This window comes from Anopheles marshallii, chromosome 3, assembly GCF_943734725.1.
Source record: "Anopheles marshallii chromosome 3, idAnoMarsDA_429_01, whole genome shotgun sequence".
NCBI classification, from domain to species: Eukaryota; Metazoa; Arthropoda; class Insecta; order Diptera; family Culicidae; genus Anopheles; species Anopheles marshallii.
The window spans coordinates 12466280-12486019 of NC_071327.1; the positions used below are offsets into that span (position 1 = coordinate 12466280).

Below are 19740 nucleotides of genomic sequence, written 5' to 3' on the forward strand. Positions count from 1 at the left end.
AAATGGGTTGTCGTACAACTTCACGTGGTAGTCGATAATTTTCAAACAAGCTGTAATCGGTACCAGGGCACATAAAGATAAACATTTTCAGCAAGGGTTGAGTTTTTGAAACTTTATTTGGTTTCGTATGGCACACGTAAAATTTAAGCTAACGACGCAAAAATACGTACAAACTATTTACACTTACAAATATTATTGAAATACTTATGCTAGCTGAACACATCATACCACAGCATGCATTTGTCATTAGCTTACGATTCCAGCGTTCTTTGCCATGCTGAAGAATATGGTGTCTCTGTTCGCCAGCAAGTTCTGCGGTGAGTCACACTCAGCTACCAAACCCTTGTCGAGCACCAGCACACGGTCTGAGTCGAGAATCGTGTTCAGCCGATGGGCAATGGTGAGAATTGTACAGTCGGCAAACTCAGTACGGATTGTTTTCTGCATGAATGAGATAGCAAAACATCAGTAAAGAGGTTCCTAAAGATTGTTTCGAAATTATGTCTCACCTGAATCAAATCATCCGTCTCCAGATCTACCGCTGCCGTCGCCTCATCCAAAATCAACACCTTCGTCTTGCGAAGGATGGCTCGCGCTAAGCAGACGAGTTGTCTTTGTCCTACCGATAGATTCTCTCCGTTCTCGGCGATCTCATGCTCCAGACCTGCTGTGAGACCCTTGACAAACGTCTTCAGATGGGACAGCTCGAGAGCTTTCCACACCTGGTCGTCGCTGAAGTTATTGAAGGGGTCCACATTCATCCGAAGAGTACCGGAGAACAGAACCGGATCTTGGGGAATGATGGTCAATCGGCTACGGAGCTGATGAAGACCCATTTGGGAGATGTCAAGTCCGTCGATGATGATTTGTCCACCGGCAGCTTCAACAATTCTGATGGAAGCACGTTCAAAGGTCTCGTTAATATATGTTTTTCGGTATTTAACAGTTCACATGCTGCTACCTACCTGAAGAGACCAAGTGTCAAACTGGACTTTCCTGCACCGGTACGACCAACGATACCGATCTTCTCTCCTCCACGGACACCGAGCGAGATGCCTCGAATGACCAGATCAAGACCCTCACGGTATCGGATCTGATAATCCTTGAACTCAACCTTTCCTTCTACAGGCCATGCCTTGTCCACGGTTCCCTTCTGCCACTCTGCTTCACGCGGAAGCACGGTGTACTCCTCCAAACGTTCGATGGCGACAATGTTTGTCTCCACTTCAGCAGTCATACGCACGAGGAAGCTCAACACATTAGAAATCTGCAGTGCATAACTAATGGAAAGCCCCACCGTTGCCTGCCCGATACTGTCTCGGGCCAAGATGGCGAACAGAGCGGCAAATAAGATCACCAAACTTCCAATGATTTCCAACCGCACGCCCAACCACCGATTGGCCAGAATTGTTGGATAAGTCACGAGCTGGTTGTAGTCCAAACGATCCTCAGATTCCTTTATGAAACGTTGCTGCTGTGCATAGGCACGGATAGTTGACTGGCCGCTGATACTCTCGCCGAAGTGTGAATAGATCGGACTTCTGGTGACGGATTCTAGTCGCTTAAGCTGACGCGAAGTTTCGATGTAGAACCGTTGTACGAAGTAGTAGATCACCATCAGCGGTGGTACGATCGCGAGAAAGATCGGTGTGGAGATACCGATCACGACGAACACACCGATGACGCTGAACAACATCAGCAACCAGGCACGAATCGTTGCCGGTAGAATGTTGTCCACCACGTCCACATCTTTGGAGAATCGATTAATGATACGGCCCAGCGGTGTGGTGTCGAAGAAGGACATTGGCATATGCATCGAACTCTCTAGCAGCTTATCATGTGACTCTTCCGCCGCTTTCAAACATCCCAATGCCAGTAACACCGATCCAATGAACAGTGCGATGGATTGTACTCCTCCCAGTGCTCCGTACACGCCGAGATACATATCGCGCACCGAAGTGTCAGTAATGGCTTCCGGATCTTCGGACCAATCTGTCAACCACATGCTGGAGTAGATGCCGCTACCTTGATTGATTATACTAAACACAACCGACCAGAACCCAAACTGGAACCCAATGGCAGTGACGTACTTCTTATAGACAGCCCATGTTACAGAACCAGTGGCCGATTCTTCCTTTTCGATTAGTGTCGCCTTGTCCAGATTCTGTATGATGGGATCCTCCTTTTTGGAGCTTGCCTTCGATTCCTGCCGACTGATGCGCTTCTTGCGCTGGCTACCATTACTGCCACCAGATCGACCGGATCTCGTTGACATTGTGCGTTCTACGATACGTTGTGCCGTTTCATCCTTGAGTGATTCTTGGATTAATTTAATTTCTGGTGAGGAAATAGTAAGGTTAAACGTTTGTAAGAGTTCTGTAGAGGAAGAAGTAAGATTAAATACTATTCGTCTGCGTTGAACTTTATCAACTTACCCTCTTCATCTGATTCGTCAAGTTCTTGAATGTGTTGCGTGAGGAACTCGGCAAATGCACCTTTCTGGTCGAGTAGTTGTCTAAAGAAAAAAAAATACATTAATATATACTATAAACACAACTTCCCACAGCTTAAACTTACTGATATGATCCGCTCTCCGAGATCTCTCCATCTTTAACGACGAAAATGTTCTCAACAAATGGCAAATAGGAAATGCCGTGAGTGACTAACAAACGTGACTTGCCCACCAGCATTCCCGATGGTCCAATCACCTTCTCGAAGATGTGCTTTCCTACGTGAGCGTCCACGGCACTCAGCGGATCGTCAAACAGATACACCTCAGAGTCGGCATACACAGCACGAGCCAGTGCCACACGTTGCTTCTGTCCACCGGAAAGGTTGATACCCTTCTCACCGATCTCCGTCGTGTCGCCACCGGGAAGCATCTCCAGATCGGGCCTCAGGGCACAACAATCGATCACGTTATCGTACTTCTTCTGGTCGAATGGCTTGCCGAAGAGAATGTTGTCACGCAGAGTAGCGTTCTGGATCCAGGCTTGCTGCGGAACGTATGCGATCGAACCGTCCGTATTCACCAGGCCACTTATCTTCTCCATCTCTCCAAGCAGTGCCGATATCAAGGAGCTCTTGCCAGTACCGACTGTGCCAACGATCGCTGACAGTTGTCCCTTGCGCAACGAGAGATTGATGTTCTTCAGTGTGGGTGTCTCATCTCCCCAGGAAAACGTTCCGTCCTTGATGGTGAGTGCTTCATCGCTCTTGTTGTTTGTGACATTGCTAGGGTCCAGCTCAGCACTGTTAAGGAACTTGTCGATACGCTTCACCGATACCCAAGCTTGCATGGAGAATGTGACCATCATGGGGAGCATTCCAAGCGGGAAGCGCAGAATGTTGAACAGGGCAAGAGACACGAACGCTGTCTGTGGATCCAAAATATTCTCTTCGTCCACCAGCACATACACGGCGAATGACACGAGCGTCACCAGGAACGGCGCAATGGTGAAGGTAAAGTAGATTCCTGCACCGTAGTACGCCATACGCTTCAGAATGCCAATTTCTTCCCTACGAACTGTCAAAATGGAATCCTGGAAGCTTGGTTCCCACGCGTACAGCTTCAGCACCTTGATGCCGCCGAGAATTTCGTTCATCTTCTTCACACGATCATCCTTGATCTTCATCTGAGCTACTTGAGCGTCGCGCATCTTTGTGGCAATCACTCCAGACACGGGAGTGATCAGTATCATCACGCCAAGCCCGGCGAATACAGCCGCACCCAGAATATCGTACAACAGGTACACGCACAGTGCGATGATCAATATTCCGGACCATAGGATGTGCAAGTATGATGTAAGTTCGAAGAATCGCTGCGCATCCACAGCCATGAGATTGACGATCTCGCCAACGGTGGTGTCCTTTTTCGCAGCGCTCGAAATTCGGAGCGCCTTACGATAGATGGCACTCACCAAACCGGTACGTATGCGGAAACCGCTCAGGAACGTGTTGTAGAAGTACTGCCCATTCAGCAGCGCTAGCAGCAGTGAGGCAATAAACAGTGCAAACGTCAACAACAGGCCCTTCCAAACGGGACCATCCAGTGCAATAACCGACATCATTTCTCTGCGAACGAGGTATCGAAAAAAAAACACAACACAATCGATTAGATTGACGTCACGTTATCGCAGGGGAGTTACGAATCGAGACATACTGCATGAGATAAGGTGAGGCGAACTGGAGTCCGGATATCGCAATTTGGAGCATTCCTGCGAACCAAAATGGCGCACCGTATGCGCGCACCATCGCGTACAGGGATGATCCATTCGTTTCGGAGTGTGGTTTGTACTCGATGTTCGTTTTGCCCGCTTTCTTGTCTGCGGCGATCTGTTTTTTACGTCCAGTAATAACGCTCATATCCCAGTACTTGTCGAACGGTGGCACTAGCTCGCGAGACGTATCCTGTGGGTTGATGTCGTAAAGCTCTTCCATCGTAAGAGGTTTTCGGAAGCCTTTCCATGCGAACGCATCAAAGTATAGGAACAAAAGCTTGGAAAAGAAGCTTGACTGCAGTTCCGGATTAGGGTTTTTAGATTCGGGATAGTGGCTGATCTTAGGGGCCTTATCAGGGAACAGCTCGAGTACGAGCATCAAACAGATGAAGGAGTACTGCAAGATGTAGCTGACGTACTGATACTCCCAAAAGTCAACCGTGTCACCGGATCCGATCGCGTTCGGTCGCTTGTCGTTGTCCATCACCTCCGTACGGAGCTGAATGATGCCGAAGAACATTCGCAGGAACCAGAACATGAACATCGTGCCCGACGTTCGAACTCCGTACTTACGCATGAAGAACAGCAACACAATCAAATCAATCTGAGGGAATCGAATCGAACAAACACACAGAATTATTGCCTCACTCGTACACCACTCCACTATGACTCCTGGTCGCACTCACATAAGCCAAGGCATTGAACACAGCCGTCAGGATCTGCACATCATACAAGCCCTGCTCATCCTGATAGCTCACCACCATGCCCAGATCGATCCAGGACATGCACATCAGCAGGAATATCACTAGCATCTTGGAGAGATTGTACCAGTTCCATGGTATGTCTCGATATCGGCTCTCGGTAATTTTCAAGATGTCGTAGATAGAGAACACAAACAGAAATAAACACGGGGCCCATTGCAGGATGACGCGCTGGAAACAGAACGTCAGGTTGGGATTGTCTATGTCCCACACGAACTCCTCGTCCCAAAACGGACCACCACAAAAGTCCTCGAAGGTCATCGTGGACCTTTTGGTTTTGGGGCTCACGTTACCACTTCAGCACACTATCGTCGACCACACCAGACCACTGTTATGTCAAGACTGAAACCCTCCACCCGGGAATCGGTACCGTTTTATACACCCGTTAGATTGGCGACAAGGGGGACGCTTATCGTTCTTTTTTATTGTCCCGATACTGGTCGTCGTCGCCGTGCGTACAATTGCATGCGATAACACAACAACGTTATACCACTCCACGCCGAGTCATCGGGCGATGAATACTATCGATTGGCGAATAGACGTTACCTTGCAATAATTCATCTTCCCTAGAAGGGAATCCGATAAGCTTGCGGTCAGCTTTTGCTGTGTCACGATGAGATATTCGAGAGTCTATCACGAGATGAACGCGCCGATGATGCTGATGATGATGGTATAGATAACTGTTTCGGGACAATCGAGTCCCGATCCTGTACAGCCAACTAGGAAGTATGTTGTTATCGAGAATACCTCTATGGGAACTTCCACACCACTACTACCGACTGCGATTACTATGTCGCTATCAACTGTAAGCTTGTCTGGTTGTGGCTCTCTAATAGGTTATGCAGGAGGGGGCAGGCAAGGTGCAACTATAATTGGATATTTGTAAACCATAGGTTACAACAAGTGCTACACTTGGTTCGAAGCAATCAGCAGGAGAGTACGCCTGAAACGTGACTCTCGGCAGCCGTGCGATTGCTTATCACATGACCCACCAGCGAACAAGAAGGGCTCGACTTATCTACCGGTTGGGCTTTAGCCGTTGAATGACCGCATGTCATATCGCGAGGTGAGTGGTGTTGAAGGAACTATCTATTTTGATATTACAATTATGAGTTGCAAATTATGCTGTACGGGACGATACGGGTGATAGTCACATTAATTGAAGATCCTTGAAGTTGTTTTGAAGAACAATGACACCGACTATTGATCGGTTCCGTTCATGTTATCCATATTAGGGACTGTTATGTTTTGCGGATAACTTGATTCTGATGCAACAAATTGGATAATTGAGTTAGAGTTGAAAAAGCAGGCAAGTGTAGTCAACAGTCATTATCATGGGAATTTCGGACAACACGAAAGATTAAAAGTCTAATGTGTCACACATACTTTCGACTTCAAGAGAAACATGAGAACCTGTCAATCATGATAAATGATCAGTCATATAACGATTATTAAGCTACTATAAATAGACCACTGATTTAACATTCTTCGTCTTTCATAGCAAGGCAATTTTAGCTATTTTTATCGAATACTTACTTTAAAATAATATCAATTCGGATTTGAACTTTGTAATACATTTACACGAAGTAAATAGATCCATCCTAATTTTTATTCATTCTACATTTATAAACATAAACATAATTTTTCTAATAAGTCGCTATAATACCATATTGTAAATTTTACAACTAACTCCAGTAAGCTACACGGCCAGGCCGTTTTTATCGATAGCATAAAAAGTAGCTCAGGTTACGATGCCGGCATTCTTCGCCATGCCAAAGAATATGGAGTCTCTGTTCGCGAGAAGGTTCTGCGGTGAGTCACACTCGGCTACCAAACCCTTGTCGAGCACCAGTACTCGGTCCGAGTCAAGAATTGTGTTCAGCCGATGGGCGATGGTTAGAATCGTACAATCAGTGAACTCCGTACGGATTGTTTTCTGTGTGAGTGAGATCAAATAACTTCAATTAGTACTTCCCGGATAAGTGAATAGTGTGCATCATTCCATACCTGAATCAAATCATCCGTCTCGAGATCTACTGCCGCCGTTGCCTCATCCAAAATCAACACCTTCGTCTTTCGCAGTACAGCGCGTGCCAAGCAAATCAGCTGTCTTTGACCAACCGAAAGGTTCTCTCCGTTCTCGGCGATCTCGTGCTCCAGTCCGGCCGCTAAACCTTTCACAAACGTCTTCAGATGGGACAGCTCGAGAGCCTTCCATACCTGATCGTCACTGTAACTCTTGAAGGGATCCACGTTGGCTCGCAGTGTACCGGAGAACAGAACCGGATCTTGGGGAATGATGGTCAATCGTCCACGCAACTGATGAAGACCCATTTGAGAGATGTCGTGTCCGTCGATGATTATTTGTCCACCGGCCGCCTCGACAATTCTGGAAGAGAGACGTTGAAACGGCTTGTTAACATTGATGCTACGAGGTAAGGACCATCGCATCTTGCACATACCTGAAGAGACCAAGTGTCAAACTGGACTTTCCTGCACCGGTACGACCAACGATACCGATCTTCTCTCCTCCTCGAACGTTGAGCGAGATGCCTCGAATGACCAGATCAAGACCCTCGCGGTATCGGATCTGATAATCCTTGAACTCAACCTTTCCTTCTGCAGGCCATGCCTTGTCCACGGTTCCCTTCTGCCACTCTGCTTCACGCGGAAGTACGGTGTACTCCTCCAATCGTTCCACTGCTACGATATTCGTCTCAACTTCGGAAGTCATTCGCACGAGGAAACTAAGGAAATGAGATATCTGCAGAGCGTAACTGATGGAGACTCCTACCGTTGCCTGTCCGATGCTATCCCGTGCCAAAATGGCGAACAGAGCGGCAAACAAGACTACGAAGCTCCCGATCATCTCCAGCCGTACGCTAAGCCATCGATTAGCAACAATACTTGGGTATGAAACAAGCTGATTGTAGTCAACGCGGCGCTCCGATTCTTGTGTAAAACGGTTCTGTTGTCCGTAAGCTCGTATGGTCGATTGTCCACTGATACTCTCACCGAAGTGTGAATAGATCGGACTTCTGGTGACGGATTCCAGTCGCTTGAGTTGGCGCGATGTATCGATGTAGAGCCGTTGCACGAAGTAGTAGATCACCATCAGCGGTGGTACGATCGCGAGAAAGATCGGTGTGGAGATACCGATCACGATGAATACACCAAACACATTAAACAGGAACAGCAACCAGGCTCTTATCGTCACAGGAAGCACATTGTCCACCACATCGACGTCCTTCGAGAAGCGGTTTATGATTCGCCCCAGTGGCGTTGTGTCGAAGAAAGACATCGGCATTCTTAGGGAACTCTCCAGAAGCTTATCGTGAGACTCTTTAGCTGCTTTCAGACACCCTAGGGAGATGAGCAGTGCGGCCAGAAACAGCGCGATCGATTGCGCTCCTCCAAGAGCACCATACACGCCGAGATACATGTCCCTCACGGATGTGTCGGTAGCAGCTTCCGGATCTTCGGACCAATCGGTGAGCCATATGTTCGAGAAGATGCCGCTACCTTGATTGATCGCAGTAAACAGGACGGATCCAAAGCCAAACTGAAAGCCGATCGATTTGATATACTTTTTGTACACCAACCAGGTAACAGCACCGGTGGCTGATTCTTCTGCACCAATCAAATTCGCTCTGTTTGGAGCGGTATTCGGTTCCTTGCTATGCACACTTTGCTTGGACACTTGTCGACTGATTGTTTTTTTATTCAAACTGCCATTGCTGCCATTTGATCGGTTGGAGCGAACGGACAGGGCACGTTGAATAACATTGGTAACTGCATCATCCTTGAGTGTTTCCTGTATTAAAGATATTTCTGCAAGAACAAACGAATCGTACAGAGAGTCCTCAAGCATTACGAAACTTCTATGACTTACCCTCGTCGTCATCGTCAAGCTCCTGAATGTGTTGGCTTAGGAATTCCGAAAATGCACCCTTCTGGTCTATAAGCTGCCTGTAAAGACAGTGCTGTTTAGATACTGCTTAGAAATGATCTAGAGCGTGTAACTCACTGATAGGTCCCACTTTCGGAAATTTCTCCATCCTTTAAAACGAGAATGTTCTCCACAAACGGAAGGAACGATATGCCGTGAGTGACTAACAAGCGTGACTTGCCCACCAGCATTCCCGATGGTCCAACAACCTTCTCGAAGATGTGCTTTCCTACGTGAGCGTCCACAGCACTCAGTGGATCGTCAAACAGATACACCTCACAGTCGGCATACACAGCACGAGCCAGTGCCACACGTTGCTTCTGTCCACCCGAAAGGTTGATACCCTTCTCACCGATCTCCGTCGTGTCGCCACCGGGAAGCATCTCCAGATCGGGCCTCAGGGCACAACAGTCGATCACGTTATCGTACTTCTTCTGGTCGAATGGCTTGCCGAAGAGAATGTTGTCACGCAGAGTGGCGTTCTGGATCCAGGCTTGCTGCGGAACGTATGCGATCGAACCGTCCGTATTCACCAGGCCACTTATCTTCTCCATCTCTCCAAGCAGTGCCGATATCAGGGAGCTCTTGCCAGTACCGACTGTGCCAACGATCGCTGACAGTTGTCCCTTGCGCAACGAGAGATTGATGTTCTTCAGTGTGGGTGTCTCATCTCCCCAGGAAAACGTTCCGTCCTTGATGGTGAGTGCTTCATCGCTCTTGTTGTTTGTGACATTGCTAGGGTCCAGCTCAGCACTGTTAAGGAACTTGTCGATACGCTTCACCGATACCCAAGCTTGCATGGAGAATGTGACCACCATGGGAAACATACCGAGAGGGAACCGCATAATATTGAACAGGGCAAGCGATACAAACGCTGTCTGCGGATCGAGCACATTGTTTTCATCCGACAGTACATACACGGCGAATGACACGAGAGTGACCAGGAATGGCGCAATAGTAAAGGTGAAAAATATTCCCGCTCCATAGTACGCCATACGCTTGAGAATGCCTACTTCTTCGTCGCGAACTGTCAAAATAGAATCCTGGAAGCTTGGTTCCCATGCGTACAGCTTCAACACCTTGATGCCGCCGAGAATTTCGTTCATCCTCTTCACCCGCTCATCTTTCAGCTTCATCTGGGAGACTTGGTGGGTTTTGAGCTTCGCTGCTACCACACCCGATACAGGAGTCATCAGTATCATCACACCCAGCCCAGCAAATACAGCCGGTCCAAGAATGTCATACAGCAAAAACACACACAATCCAATGATCAACAGGGCCGACCATAAGATATGCAAGTAGGAGGTCAGTTCGAAAAACTTCTGCGCATCCACAGCCATCAGGTTGACGATCTCCCCGACGGTGGTATCTTTCTTGGCCGCGCTAGAAATTCGCAACGCTTTCCGATAGATGGCGCTTATCAGCCCGGTGCGGATGCGGAAACCGCTCAGAAAGGTGTAGTAAAGGTACTGCCCGTTGAACAGCCCCAGTAGCAAAGATGCGCCAAATAATCCGAAAGTCAACAAAAACCCTTTCCAGAGCGGTCCATCGAATGCGATAACCGCCATCAGCTCTCTATAAAAATCGAACGACGATCGATAAGATAACGCGCAGACAGTTGAAACGGATGAACGGGTTGTTCTGTACTTACCGCATGAGATAAGGCGAAGCGAACTGGAGCCCCGAGATTGCCAGCTGCAACATTCCTGCGAACCAAAACGGACCACCGTATGCGCGCACCATCGCGTACAGAACGGATCCGTTTGAAGCCGAGTGTGGTTTGTATTCGATGTCGGGTTTGCCCGCCTTCCGATTACTAGCCATCTGCTGTTTGCGGCCTTTCTCGACGCTTTTCTTCCAGTACTTGTCAAACGGTGGCACTAACTCGCGAGATGTATCTTGTGGGTTGATGTCGTACATGTCGTCCACTGTGAGCGGTTTCCGGAAACCTTTCCAAGCGAACGCATCGAAATGTAAGAATAATAGCTTACTGAAAAAACTTGACCGTAGTTCAGGGTTCGGTTTGGAGTCCTTCGGATAGTAGCTGAACGAAGGTGCCTTATCAGGGAACAGCTCGAGTACGAGCATCAAACAGATGAAGGAGTACTGCAAGATGTAGCTGACGTACTGATACTCCCAAAAGTCAACCGTGTCACCGGATCCGATCGCGTTCGGTCGCTTGTCGTTGTCCATCACCTCCGTACGGAGCTGAATGATGCCGAAGAACATTCGCAGGAACCAGAACATGAACATCGTGCCCGACGTTCGAACTCCGTACTTACGCATGAAGAACAGCAACACAATCAAATCAATCTGAGGGAATCGAATCGAACAAACACACCGAATTATTGTCTCACTCGTACACCACTCCACTACGACTCCTGGTCGCACTCACATAAGCCAAGGCATTGAACACGGCCGTCAGGATCTGCACATCATACAAGCCCTGCTCATCCTGATAGCTCACCACCATGCCCAGATCGATCCAGGACATGCACATCAGCAGGAATATCACTAGCATCTTGGAGAGATTGTACCAGTTCCATGGTATGTCTCGATATCGGCTCTCGGTAATTTTCAAGATGTCGTAGATAGAGAACACGAACAGAAACAAACACGGGGCCCATTGCAGGATGACGCGCTGGAAACAGAACGTCAGGTTGGGATTGTCTATGTCCCACACGAACTCCTCGTCCCAAAACGGACCACCACAAAAGTCCTCGAAGGTCATCGTGGACCCGCTTGCACGACTCAGCTACCACTGGGCGACTAAAAGATTGCTGATCACTCGCAGCCCCATTTTATACTCCGGACCGACTTCATTACACTTCACGCTAGAGTGGCACAACAAGGGGCTGATTGTGATTGTGAGTTTACATTTTTGCTTCCCTTTTTTAACATTCGTTTGCATGACGCCGGCGTGCGTCCGATAAGACCCGAGATCTGCCCCATTTCGGAACGACCACAATCGGTTTGGGCGAGTTTGTTACGGATGACAAGCCACCGTTGAACTTGCCTTACCCCTTTTGCATCGTTTGGCGTGTGCCAGGGTTGAATATATTTACACGAGATTGTGGTTTTGTTGTGATAAGATTATCGAATACATCTTTTGCGGCACGGGATCGCGCGCCCGAGCACGGGTGGTTGGATACCAAGGGGAGGTTCTTTCAATGGGTTTACTTTCCAAGATGGAGTACAGTAACATGTTGTTCTTATTACATCACTCAATCCGATAGAAGCTACTCAATCATTTCGCTACGGGTCTTTACTTGCATTGTATTTAACAGATGTTTCTTATGCTGCCGGGAGTTGGACGTACTGCTTAAACGTAAACTTCATCGCTCTGATCGTGTACAGATTTTGTTCACACGGGCCATTAAATGCTTATCTTATCAGTGACACGCGGTGCAACAACAAAAACAGCAACACGTGTTATCTTGAGGTCGCCTCGATATTTGTCATGCCGTGTAAACCTTTCAACGTCATCCAGTCGTTAACTAATGGAAGCTTGCCACAATGTTGGGAAATACATCATTTTTATTTAATCAATATCATTATAAATTGGTATGAAATAAATATTGCCATCTCCAATATGCTGGCAGTGGCCATTGGCAATTGCGTGCATTGCCATTCTTCTATCAGTTTCGCTACGTTTGGACTGAACTGACCGCTTTCCTATTCCGACTTACGATGTTGCTCTCAACCTTCTCTAGCCCGATTTGTGTGATTTATTCAAGGCAAGTCGATATCCATTCGAGATTCACCAGGCATCGATGCACTGTGGCAGTGATCCTAGCTTACAATTCCGGCATTCTTCGCCATGCCAAAGAATATGGAGTCTCTGTTCGCGAGAAGGTTCTGCGGTGAGTCACACTCGGCTACCAAACCCTTGTCGAGCACCAGTACTCGGTCCGAGTCAAGAATTGTGTTCAGCCGATGGGCGATGGTTAGAATCGTACAATCAGTGAACTCCGTACGGATAGTTTTCTGTGTGAGTGAGATGAAATAACTTCAATTAGTATTTCCCGGATAAGTGAATAGTGTACATCATTCCTTACCTGAATCAAATCATCCGTCTCGAGATCTACTGCCGCCGTTGCCTCATCCAAAATCAACACCTTCGTCTTTCGCAGTACAGCACGTGCCAAGCAAATCAGCTGTCTTTGGCCAACCGAAAGGTTCTCTCCGTTCTCGGCGATCTCGTGCTCCAGTCCGGCCGCTAAACCCTTCACAAACGTCTTCAGATGGGACAGCTCGAGAGCCTTCCATACCTGATCGTCACTGTAACTCTTGAAGGGATCCACATTGGCTCGCAGTGTACCGGAGAACAGAACCGGATCTTGGGGAATGATGGTCAATCGTCCACGCAACTGATGAAGACCCATTTGAGAGATGTCGTGTCCGTCGATGATTATTTGTCCACCGGCCGCCTCGACAATTCTGGAAGAGAGACATTGAAACGGATTGTTAACATTGATGCTACGAGGTAAGGACCATCGCATCTTGCACATACCTGAAGAGACCAAGTGTCAAACTGGACTTTCCTGCACCGGTACGGCCAACGATACCGATCTTCTCTCCTCCTCGAACGTTGAGCGAGATGCCTCGAATGACCAGATCAAGACCCTCGCGGTATCGGATCTGATAATCCTTGAACTCAACCTTTCCTTCTGCGGGCCATGCCTTGTCCACGGTTCCCTTCTGCCACTCAGCTTCGCGCGGGAGTACGGTGTACTCTTCCAATCGTTCGATGGCGACAATGTTTGTCTCCACTTCAGCAGTCATACGCACGAGGAAGCTAAGCGTTGCCGATATCTGCAGAGCGTAACTGATGGAGAGCCCCACCGTTGCCTGCCCGATGCTGTCGCGGGCAACCATGGCGAACAGGGCGGCAAAGAACACGACCAGAGCACCGACCAGTTCAAGTCGCACGGCGAGCCATCTGTTAGCGATGATACTCGGATAAGAGGTAAGCTGATTGTAGTCTACGCGCTGTTCGGACTCGTTCATGAAACGGTCCTGTTGACCATAAGCACGGATTGTGCTCTGGCCTGTGATACTCTCGCCGAAGTGTGAATAGATCGGGCTACGTGTGACCGACTCGAGACGCTTCAACTGTCGCGAGGTGGCGATGTAGAACTTTTGAATCAGATAGTATATCACGAGGAATGCGGGTACGACGGCCAAGAAAACGGGTGTGGATATGCCGATGACCACGAACACACCGACGACGTTGAAGAACATCAGCAACCAAGCACGAATAGACTGGGGCAGTATGTTGTCCACCACGTCCACATCCTTCGAGAAGCGGTTCATGATACGGCCCAACGGTGTCGTGTCGAAGAAAGACATTGGCATTCGCATGGAGCTCTCGAGGAGATTGTGGTGCAGTTCGCGGGCCGCCCGCACACAGCCCAAGGCGAGCGTAATGGAGGCGATCAGTAGCGCAATTGATTGGGCACCACCGAGTCCACCGTACACGCCGAGATACATGTCTCGTACCGAGTTATCCGTAGCCGCCTCTGGATCCTCTGACCAGTCCGTAAGCCAAATGTTAGCGTAAATGGAGGCGCCCTGATTGATCACGCTGAAGAAGATCGACCAAAATCCAAGCCACAGACCGATGCCTTTGAAGTATTTCACGTACACCATGTAGCCGACGGCACCCGTTGCCGATTCTTCCTTCTCGATCAAGGTAGCGGCGGACAGTTGCTGCGTAGTTTGTTCTACTGCCCGTGGTTTGTTGCTGTTCCGTGACTCTGCCCGACTGACACGCTTCTTGCGCTGGCTACCATTGCTACTACCCGACCGTTGTGATCGTGTAGACATTGCACGTTGTACGATCTTCTTTGCCTCACCATCTTTAAGAGCTTCCTGGATCAGTTTCAACTCATCTTCATCCTCGTCGTCCATTTCTTGAATGTGTTGCGTGAGGAACTCGGCAAATGCACCCTTCTGGTCGAGAAGTTGTCTGCAGGAAACGAAATAAATCATGGACATTAAAAGCTATACTGCAACAGCGCTTTCAATCATTCACACTTACTGATATGATCCGCTCTCCGAGATCTCTCCATCCTTCATGACGAATATTTCTTCCACGAACGGAAGGAACGATATGCCGTGAGTGACTAACAAGCGTGACTTGCCCACCAGCATTCCCGATGGTCCAACAACCTTCTCGAAGATGTGCTTTCCTACGTGAGCGTCCACAGCACTCAGTGGATCGTCAAACAGATACACCTCACAGTCGGCATACACAGCACGAGCCAGTGCCACACGTTGCTTCTGTCCACCCGAAAGGTTGATACCCTTCTCACCGATCTCCGTCGTGTCGCCGCCGGGAAGCATCTCCAGATCGGGCCTCAAGGCACAGCAGTCGATCACGTTATCGTACTTCTTCTGGTCGAATGGCTTGCCGAAGAGAATGTTGTCACGCAGAGTGGCGTTCTGAATCCAGGCTTGCTGCGGAACGTATGCGATCGAACCGTCCGTGTTGACCGATCCCTTCATTTTCTCCATCTCTCCAAGCAGTGCCGATATCAGGGAACTCTTGCCAGTACCTACACCTCCAACGACAGCCGACAATTTTCCTCTACGCAGTGCCAGATTAATGTTTTTCAACGTCGGTGCATCATCGCCCCAGGAAAAGGTGCCGTCTTTCAACTCCAACGCATTTTCACTCTTGTTGTGTGTAACGTTGTTCGGATCGAGTTCTTCGCTGTTCATGAACTTGTCGATACGCTTGATCGATACCCAGGCCTGCATAGCGAACGTGATCATCATTGGGAACATGGCCAATGGGAACCGCAGGATGTTGAACAGTGCCAACGCCACGAACGCCGTCTGAGGATCGAGAATGTTTTCCTCGTCAGACATAACGAACACGGCGAAGGAAGCGAGCGTCACCAGGAAGGGTGCCATCGTCCACACGAAGTACGTTCCCGCTCCGTAGTATGCGGCGTGCTTCAACACATCCAGCTCCTGGTTACGCACCGTTACGACGGTATCCTGGAAGCTTGGCTCCCACGCGTACAGCTTCAGCACCTTGATGCCGCCGAGAATTTCGTTCATCTTCTTCACCCGCTCGTCCTTGATTTCCATCTGTTCCACTTGCAGATCGCGCATCCGAGTAGCAATGAAGCCGGTGATCGGGATCATGATCACCATCACACCCAGCCCGGCAAACACGGCCGGTCCCAGCAGCTCGTACAGCAGATAGATACAGAGCGCAATAATCAGCGGAGCGGACCACAGGACGTGCAGGTAGGACGTTAATTCAAAGAAACGTTGCGCATCGACCGCCATCAGGTTGACGATTTCTCCCACGGTGGTATCTTTCTTGGCAAAGCTAGAAATTCGCAACGCCTTGCGATAAATGGCGCTCACCAACCCGGTGCGAATGCGGAACCCGACGAGGAATGTCCGGTGGAAGTACTGGCCGTTGAACAGTGCAATCAGCAACGACGTCAAGAACAGGCCCAGCGTAATAATCATTCCCTTCCAGAATGGACCATCCAACGCAATTACAGCCATCATCTCCTGCATCAGGTACGGTGAGGCGAACTGAAGTCCCGAGATAGCAAACTGCAGCATTCCGGCAAACCAGAACGGTCCACCGTAAGCTTTCACCATCGCCGGCAGCACCGATCCGTTCGTGGCAGCGTTCGGTTTATACACAAGGCCCGTTTTGCCGGCCTTCTTATCCGCTGCGACCTGTTTGCGGCGGCCCTTTTCCACACTCTCGAACCAGTACTTATCGAACGGCGGCACTAACGCCCGGGACGTGTCCTCCGGATTCAGATCGTACATGTCGTCGTCGGTGAGCGGTTTGCGGAATCCGCGCCACGCGTACGAATCAAAATACAGATAGAACAGCCGCGAGAAGAAGCTGGTGCTCAGCTCTGGGTTAGGATTCTTTAGCTTGTCCCATTCACTGTACCGCGGTTCCTTGTCGGGGAATAGCTCCAGCAGTAGCACACAGCAGATAAACGTGTACTGGATGGTGTAGCTGATGAACTGGAACTCGGCAAAGTCTTCCGTACCGGAGCCACGCACGTCGTGCAACATTGCTTCCGTGCGCATTTGAATGATACCGAAGAATGCCTTCAAGAACCAGAAGATAAACATCGTACCGGTACTACGTACGCCGTACTTGCGGTAGAAGAAATACAGTGCCATTGCCATAATCTGTGGAAGACAGAAAGGTACCGGTAAAATGTGATGGACATTGAGAAATGTTGGCACTAGAAGCGCACTGTTTGCCTTCACTTACGTATGCGAGGGCATTGAAAATTGCCACCAATATCTGTACATCAAACACTTCCGGCTCGTCAATGTTCTGTACGACGACGCCAAGATCCACCCATGACATCACCATCAGTGCGAAGGTGAAGGCCATCTTCGTTATGTTGTACCAGTTCCACGGTATGTCGCGATACCGGCTGGTACCAATGCGGAACACCTCGTAAACCGAAAAGACGAACAGGAAAAAGCACGGTGTCCATTGTAGTATGATGCGCTGAAAGCAGAATGTCAGATCGGGATCCTCCTCACGCCAGGTAAGATCATCGTCCTGTAATGAATGAAACGATCATGATGTCAATGCGTATTATCTCATGTTTTAATCCTCCCCTAAGTTAATCTTATCTTGCAGTAATTAATGCTCATTGTTTGTGATTTCATGGGAAAAGTTTTAAAACATTTCGTAAGCTTCCCAAAAAAATATAATAAACCGCTTCACAGGCAACTCCGATATATGAAGGAAAATGAATGGTGTGAAGGATGTTTCCAGACGTCAGCTTTGGTCGGGGTTTTTTTTTTTTTAAACTCATCATTCACTAATCCTGCCTGGTACAGACACGAATTATCGATAACGGCGTAGAACATGTTGACAATAAAGATAAATAGCATGGGGCATGATTCACTGTTGCGAGTCGTGCGATATTTGTAGATCCCCGTTTATGGTAAAACCTTATCACTACCAAATTCAGCATATCACAAGCAATGTGGAACGGTGCCCGAACGGTTGAATCGAATACTGTCAGCTCCAGGAATTTGTAACAATGTTGCGAAATGTCCACCAAATCAATAAATTACACTACCAACATGTTGTCCTGCGATTACTACTAAAGTAATCGTTAAATTAATCCGATAACTTTATTAAGTATTGCTACACTTACCCAAAAGGGACCACCACAAAACTCTTCAAATGTCATTGGACTATCACTGACGCTCTCGGTACACAATCATTCACGACACCTGTTCAATGCACCCGGTACACTATTTACCAGCTTCAAGTGTCCACTTATAGGATCCAAATAAGGATGCGCACTATTGTTCACAATGCTTCACTTCACGCTACCGACACTCGCGACCGCTTCTGGTTAGTACCGAATTTAGTTCCTTGCCGTTGCAAGATTTCTAGTCAACTGATTCAACCTGATCGCGGAACGGGGGTTAAAATATAATTGACACCGGTCGTGTATCGAGACGATAAGGTATCGACCACTAGTTGCGGGACCGATGTGTGCGGATTTGACGCTGCTGCCTGTGTGTTGGGAATCCGCACCCGTGCATGGTGCGGACTGAGTTTTGTGGTTGGTTCTAAACACTTTGCCGCTCATTTTATGACGTTGGAACATGAAGGCGAGAAGTCAGGCCACTGTATTCTTAGGGCAATATTACAGTTAGCTTCTTGCATTATTACAAATTCTGACTTTTTGGTGGACCACCCATGCACCAACATTGATGAAAGACGCAAAAAATGCTGAGCATTGGATGAGTTGATCCATCTGATAAGCGGGTATGCGGTTTACGACAAATGCCCACCGATAAGATCGGTGATGTGTGGGCCCATATAATCACTAGCAAAGGGTTTCTTTTTATTTTCGGGAAATAGGGGTGCAAGTCATGCACCAATCATCATCACCTTACTAGGGTCGCGGGTAGTGTTGTACGATAAAACCAACCGACAACGCATCGGCAAGCATGTCCAAATACAGCACATTGTCGTGTGTACAGACGCGTGCAGACATCATTCGCTGGTAAAATTCTTGCGGGGCCCTCGAAACGGATTCTGTTTCTATTTGTGCATAGTTCAATTAACCGACCGGGGTCACTGTTGGGTGATGATTGAGAACCTCAATTGAGCACACCGTAGGGTACCGGAATCGCTGTCCGAGATTTGTAGTTTGATGGAACTATGTTCGGTGTTGCGTGTGCGACATTGCAGTTGTTATGAATGATTTGGTACACACGAGATACAATTTTTGGTGCGAAGTTTATTGCTACTAAGGATAACTTGAATTCCCAGCATGTCTGTAATATGATATTGGCTTCATTGAAATCTGGATTTTTTTTATTTGGAAAAACGTTTGTATTTCTTCTAATTTGAAGAAGGAGTATTAATTCGCTTGTATGAAACGAAAGGCGCCGTGAAAACAGTTTGTTAAGCGCTCGGTTTGAAACACTACTAGTCGTGGTGGATTATATGTGGTGGATCCAACATCTTACTACCAAGGAATGATTTAAAAAACGCACACGACTTCCAGAGCACGCATAGTAAGCCTAGAACACCAACAAGATGGTCGCTAAATGTCCCAAAACGTGCATTCAACTCTGCCTATCGTCCTATGTAAATAGGAAGTGAAATATTCCCTCTCGTAATGTGAAACATGCCGATTATTTCATCGCATTCTGCAACCGTACCGGACAATCGATAACAACGGATCGTAATGCACTACAAACATCCTATTAACAATGACTTGTGGATAGGACACTGGCTGACTTGCAAAATGGTGTGCAATTCCAT

General features: G+C 48.2%; 3 protein-coding genes across 3 annotated transcripts; all 3 read right to left on the reverse strand.

Annotated features, from left to right (window-relative positions):
- Nucleotides 1–246: 246 nt before the first annotated feature.
- On the reverse strand, nucleotides 247–5242 carry LOC128713653 (multidrug resistance-associated protein 1-like). Its single transcript, XM_053808516.1, has 7 exons — nucleotides 4907–5242; nucleotides 4163–4824; nucleotides 2578–4074; nucleotides 2436–2515; nucleotides 966–2376; nucleotides 510–891; nucleotides 247–441 (listed from the first exon to the last, which is right to left on the reverse strand). Exons 1-7 carry the CDS (start codon nucleotides 5240–5242, stop codon nucleotides 247–249), a joined length of 4563 nt encoding a protein of 1520 aa, XP_053664491.1.
- Nucleotides 5243–6722: 1480 nt separating this feature from the next.
- On the reverse strand, nucleotides 6723–11661 carry LOC128711457 (multidrug resistance-associated protein 1-like). The gene is made up of 7 exons (XM_053806334.1): nucleotides 11326–11661; nucleotides 10582–11243; nucleotides 9009–10505; nucleotides 8874–8950; nucleotides 7444–8812; nucleotides 6989–7370; nucleotides 6723–6917 (listed from the first exon to the last, which is right to left on the reverse strand). The coding sequence occupies exons 1-7, from the start codon at nucleotides 11659–11661 to the stop codon at nucleotides 6723–6725; spliced, it is 4518 nt and encodes a 1505-aa protein (XP_053662309.1).
- Nucleotides 11662–12722: 1061 nt separating this feature from the next.
- LOC128714269 (multidrug resistance-associated protein 1-like) lies at nucleotides 12723–18145 on the reverse strand. The gene is made up of 6 exons (XM_053809143.1): nucleotides 18110–18145; nucleotides 17203–17502; nucleotides 14974–17117; nucleotides 13444–14901; nucleotides 12989–13370; nucleotides 12723–12917 (listed from the first exon to the last, which is right to left on the reverse strand). The coding sequence occupies exons 1-6, from the start codon at nucleotides 18143–18145 to the stop codon at nucleotides 12723–12725; spliced, it is 4515 nt and encodes a 1504-aa protein (XP_053665118.1).
- Nucleotides 18146–19740: the final 1595 nt, after the last annotated feature.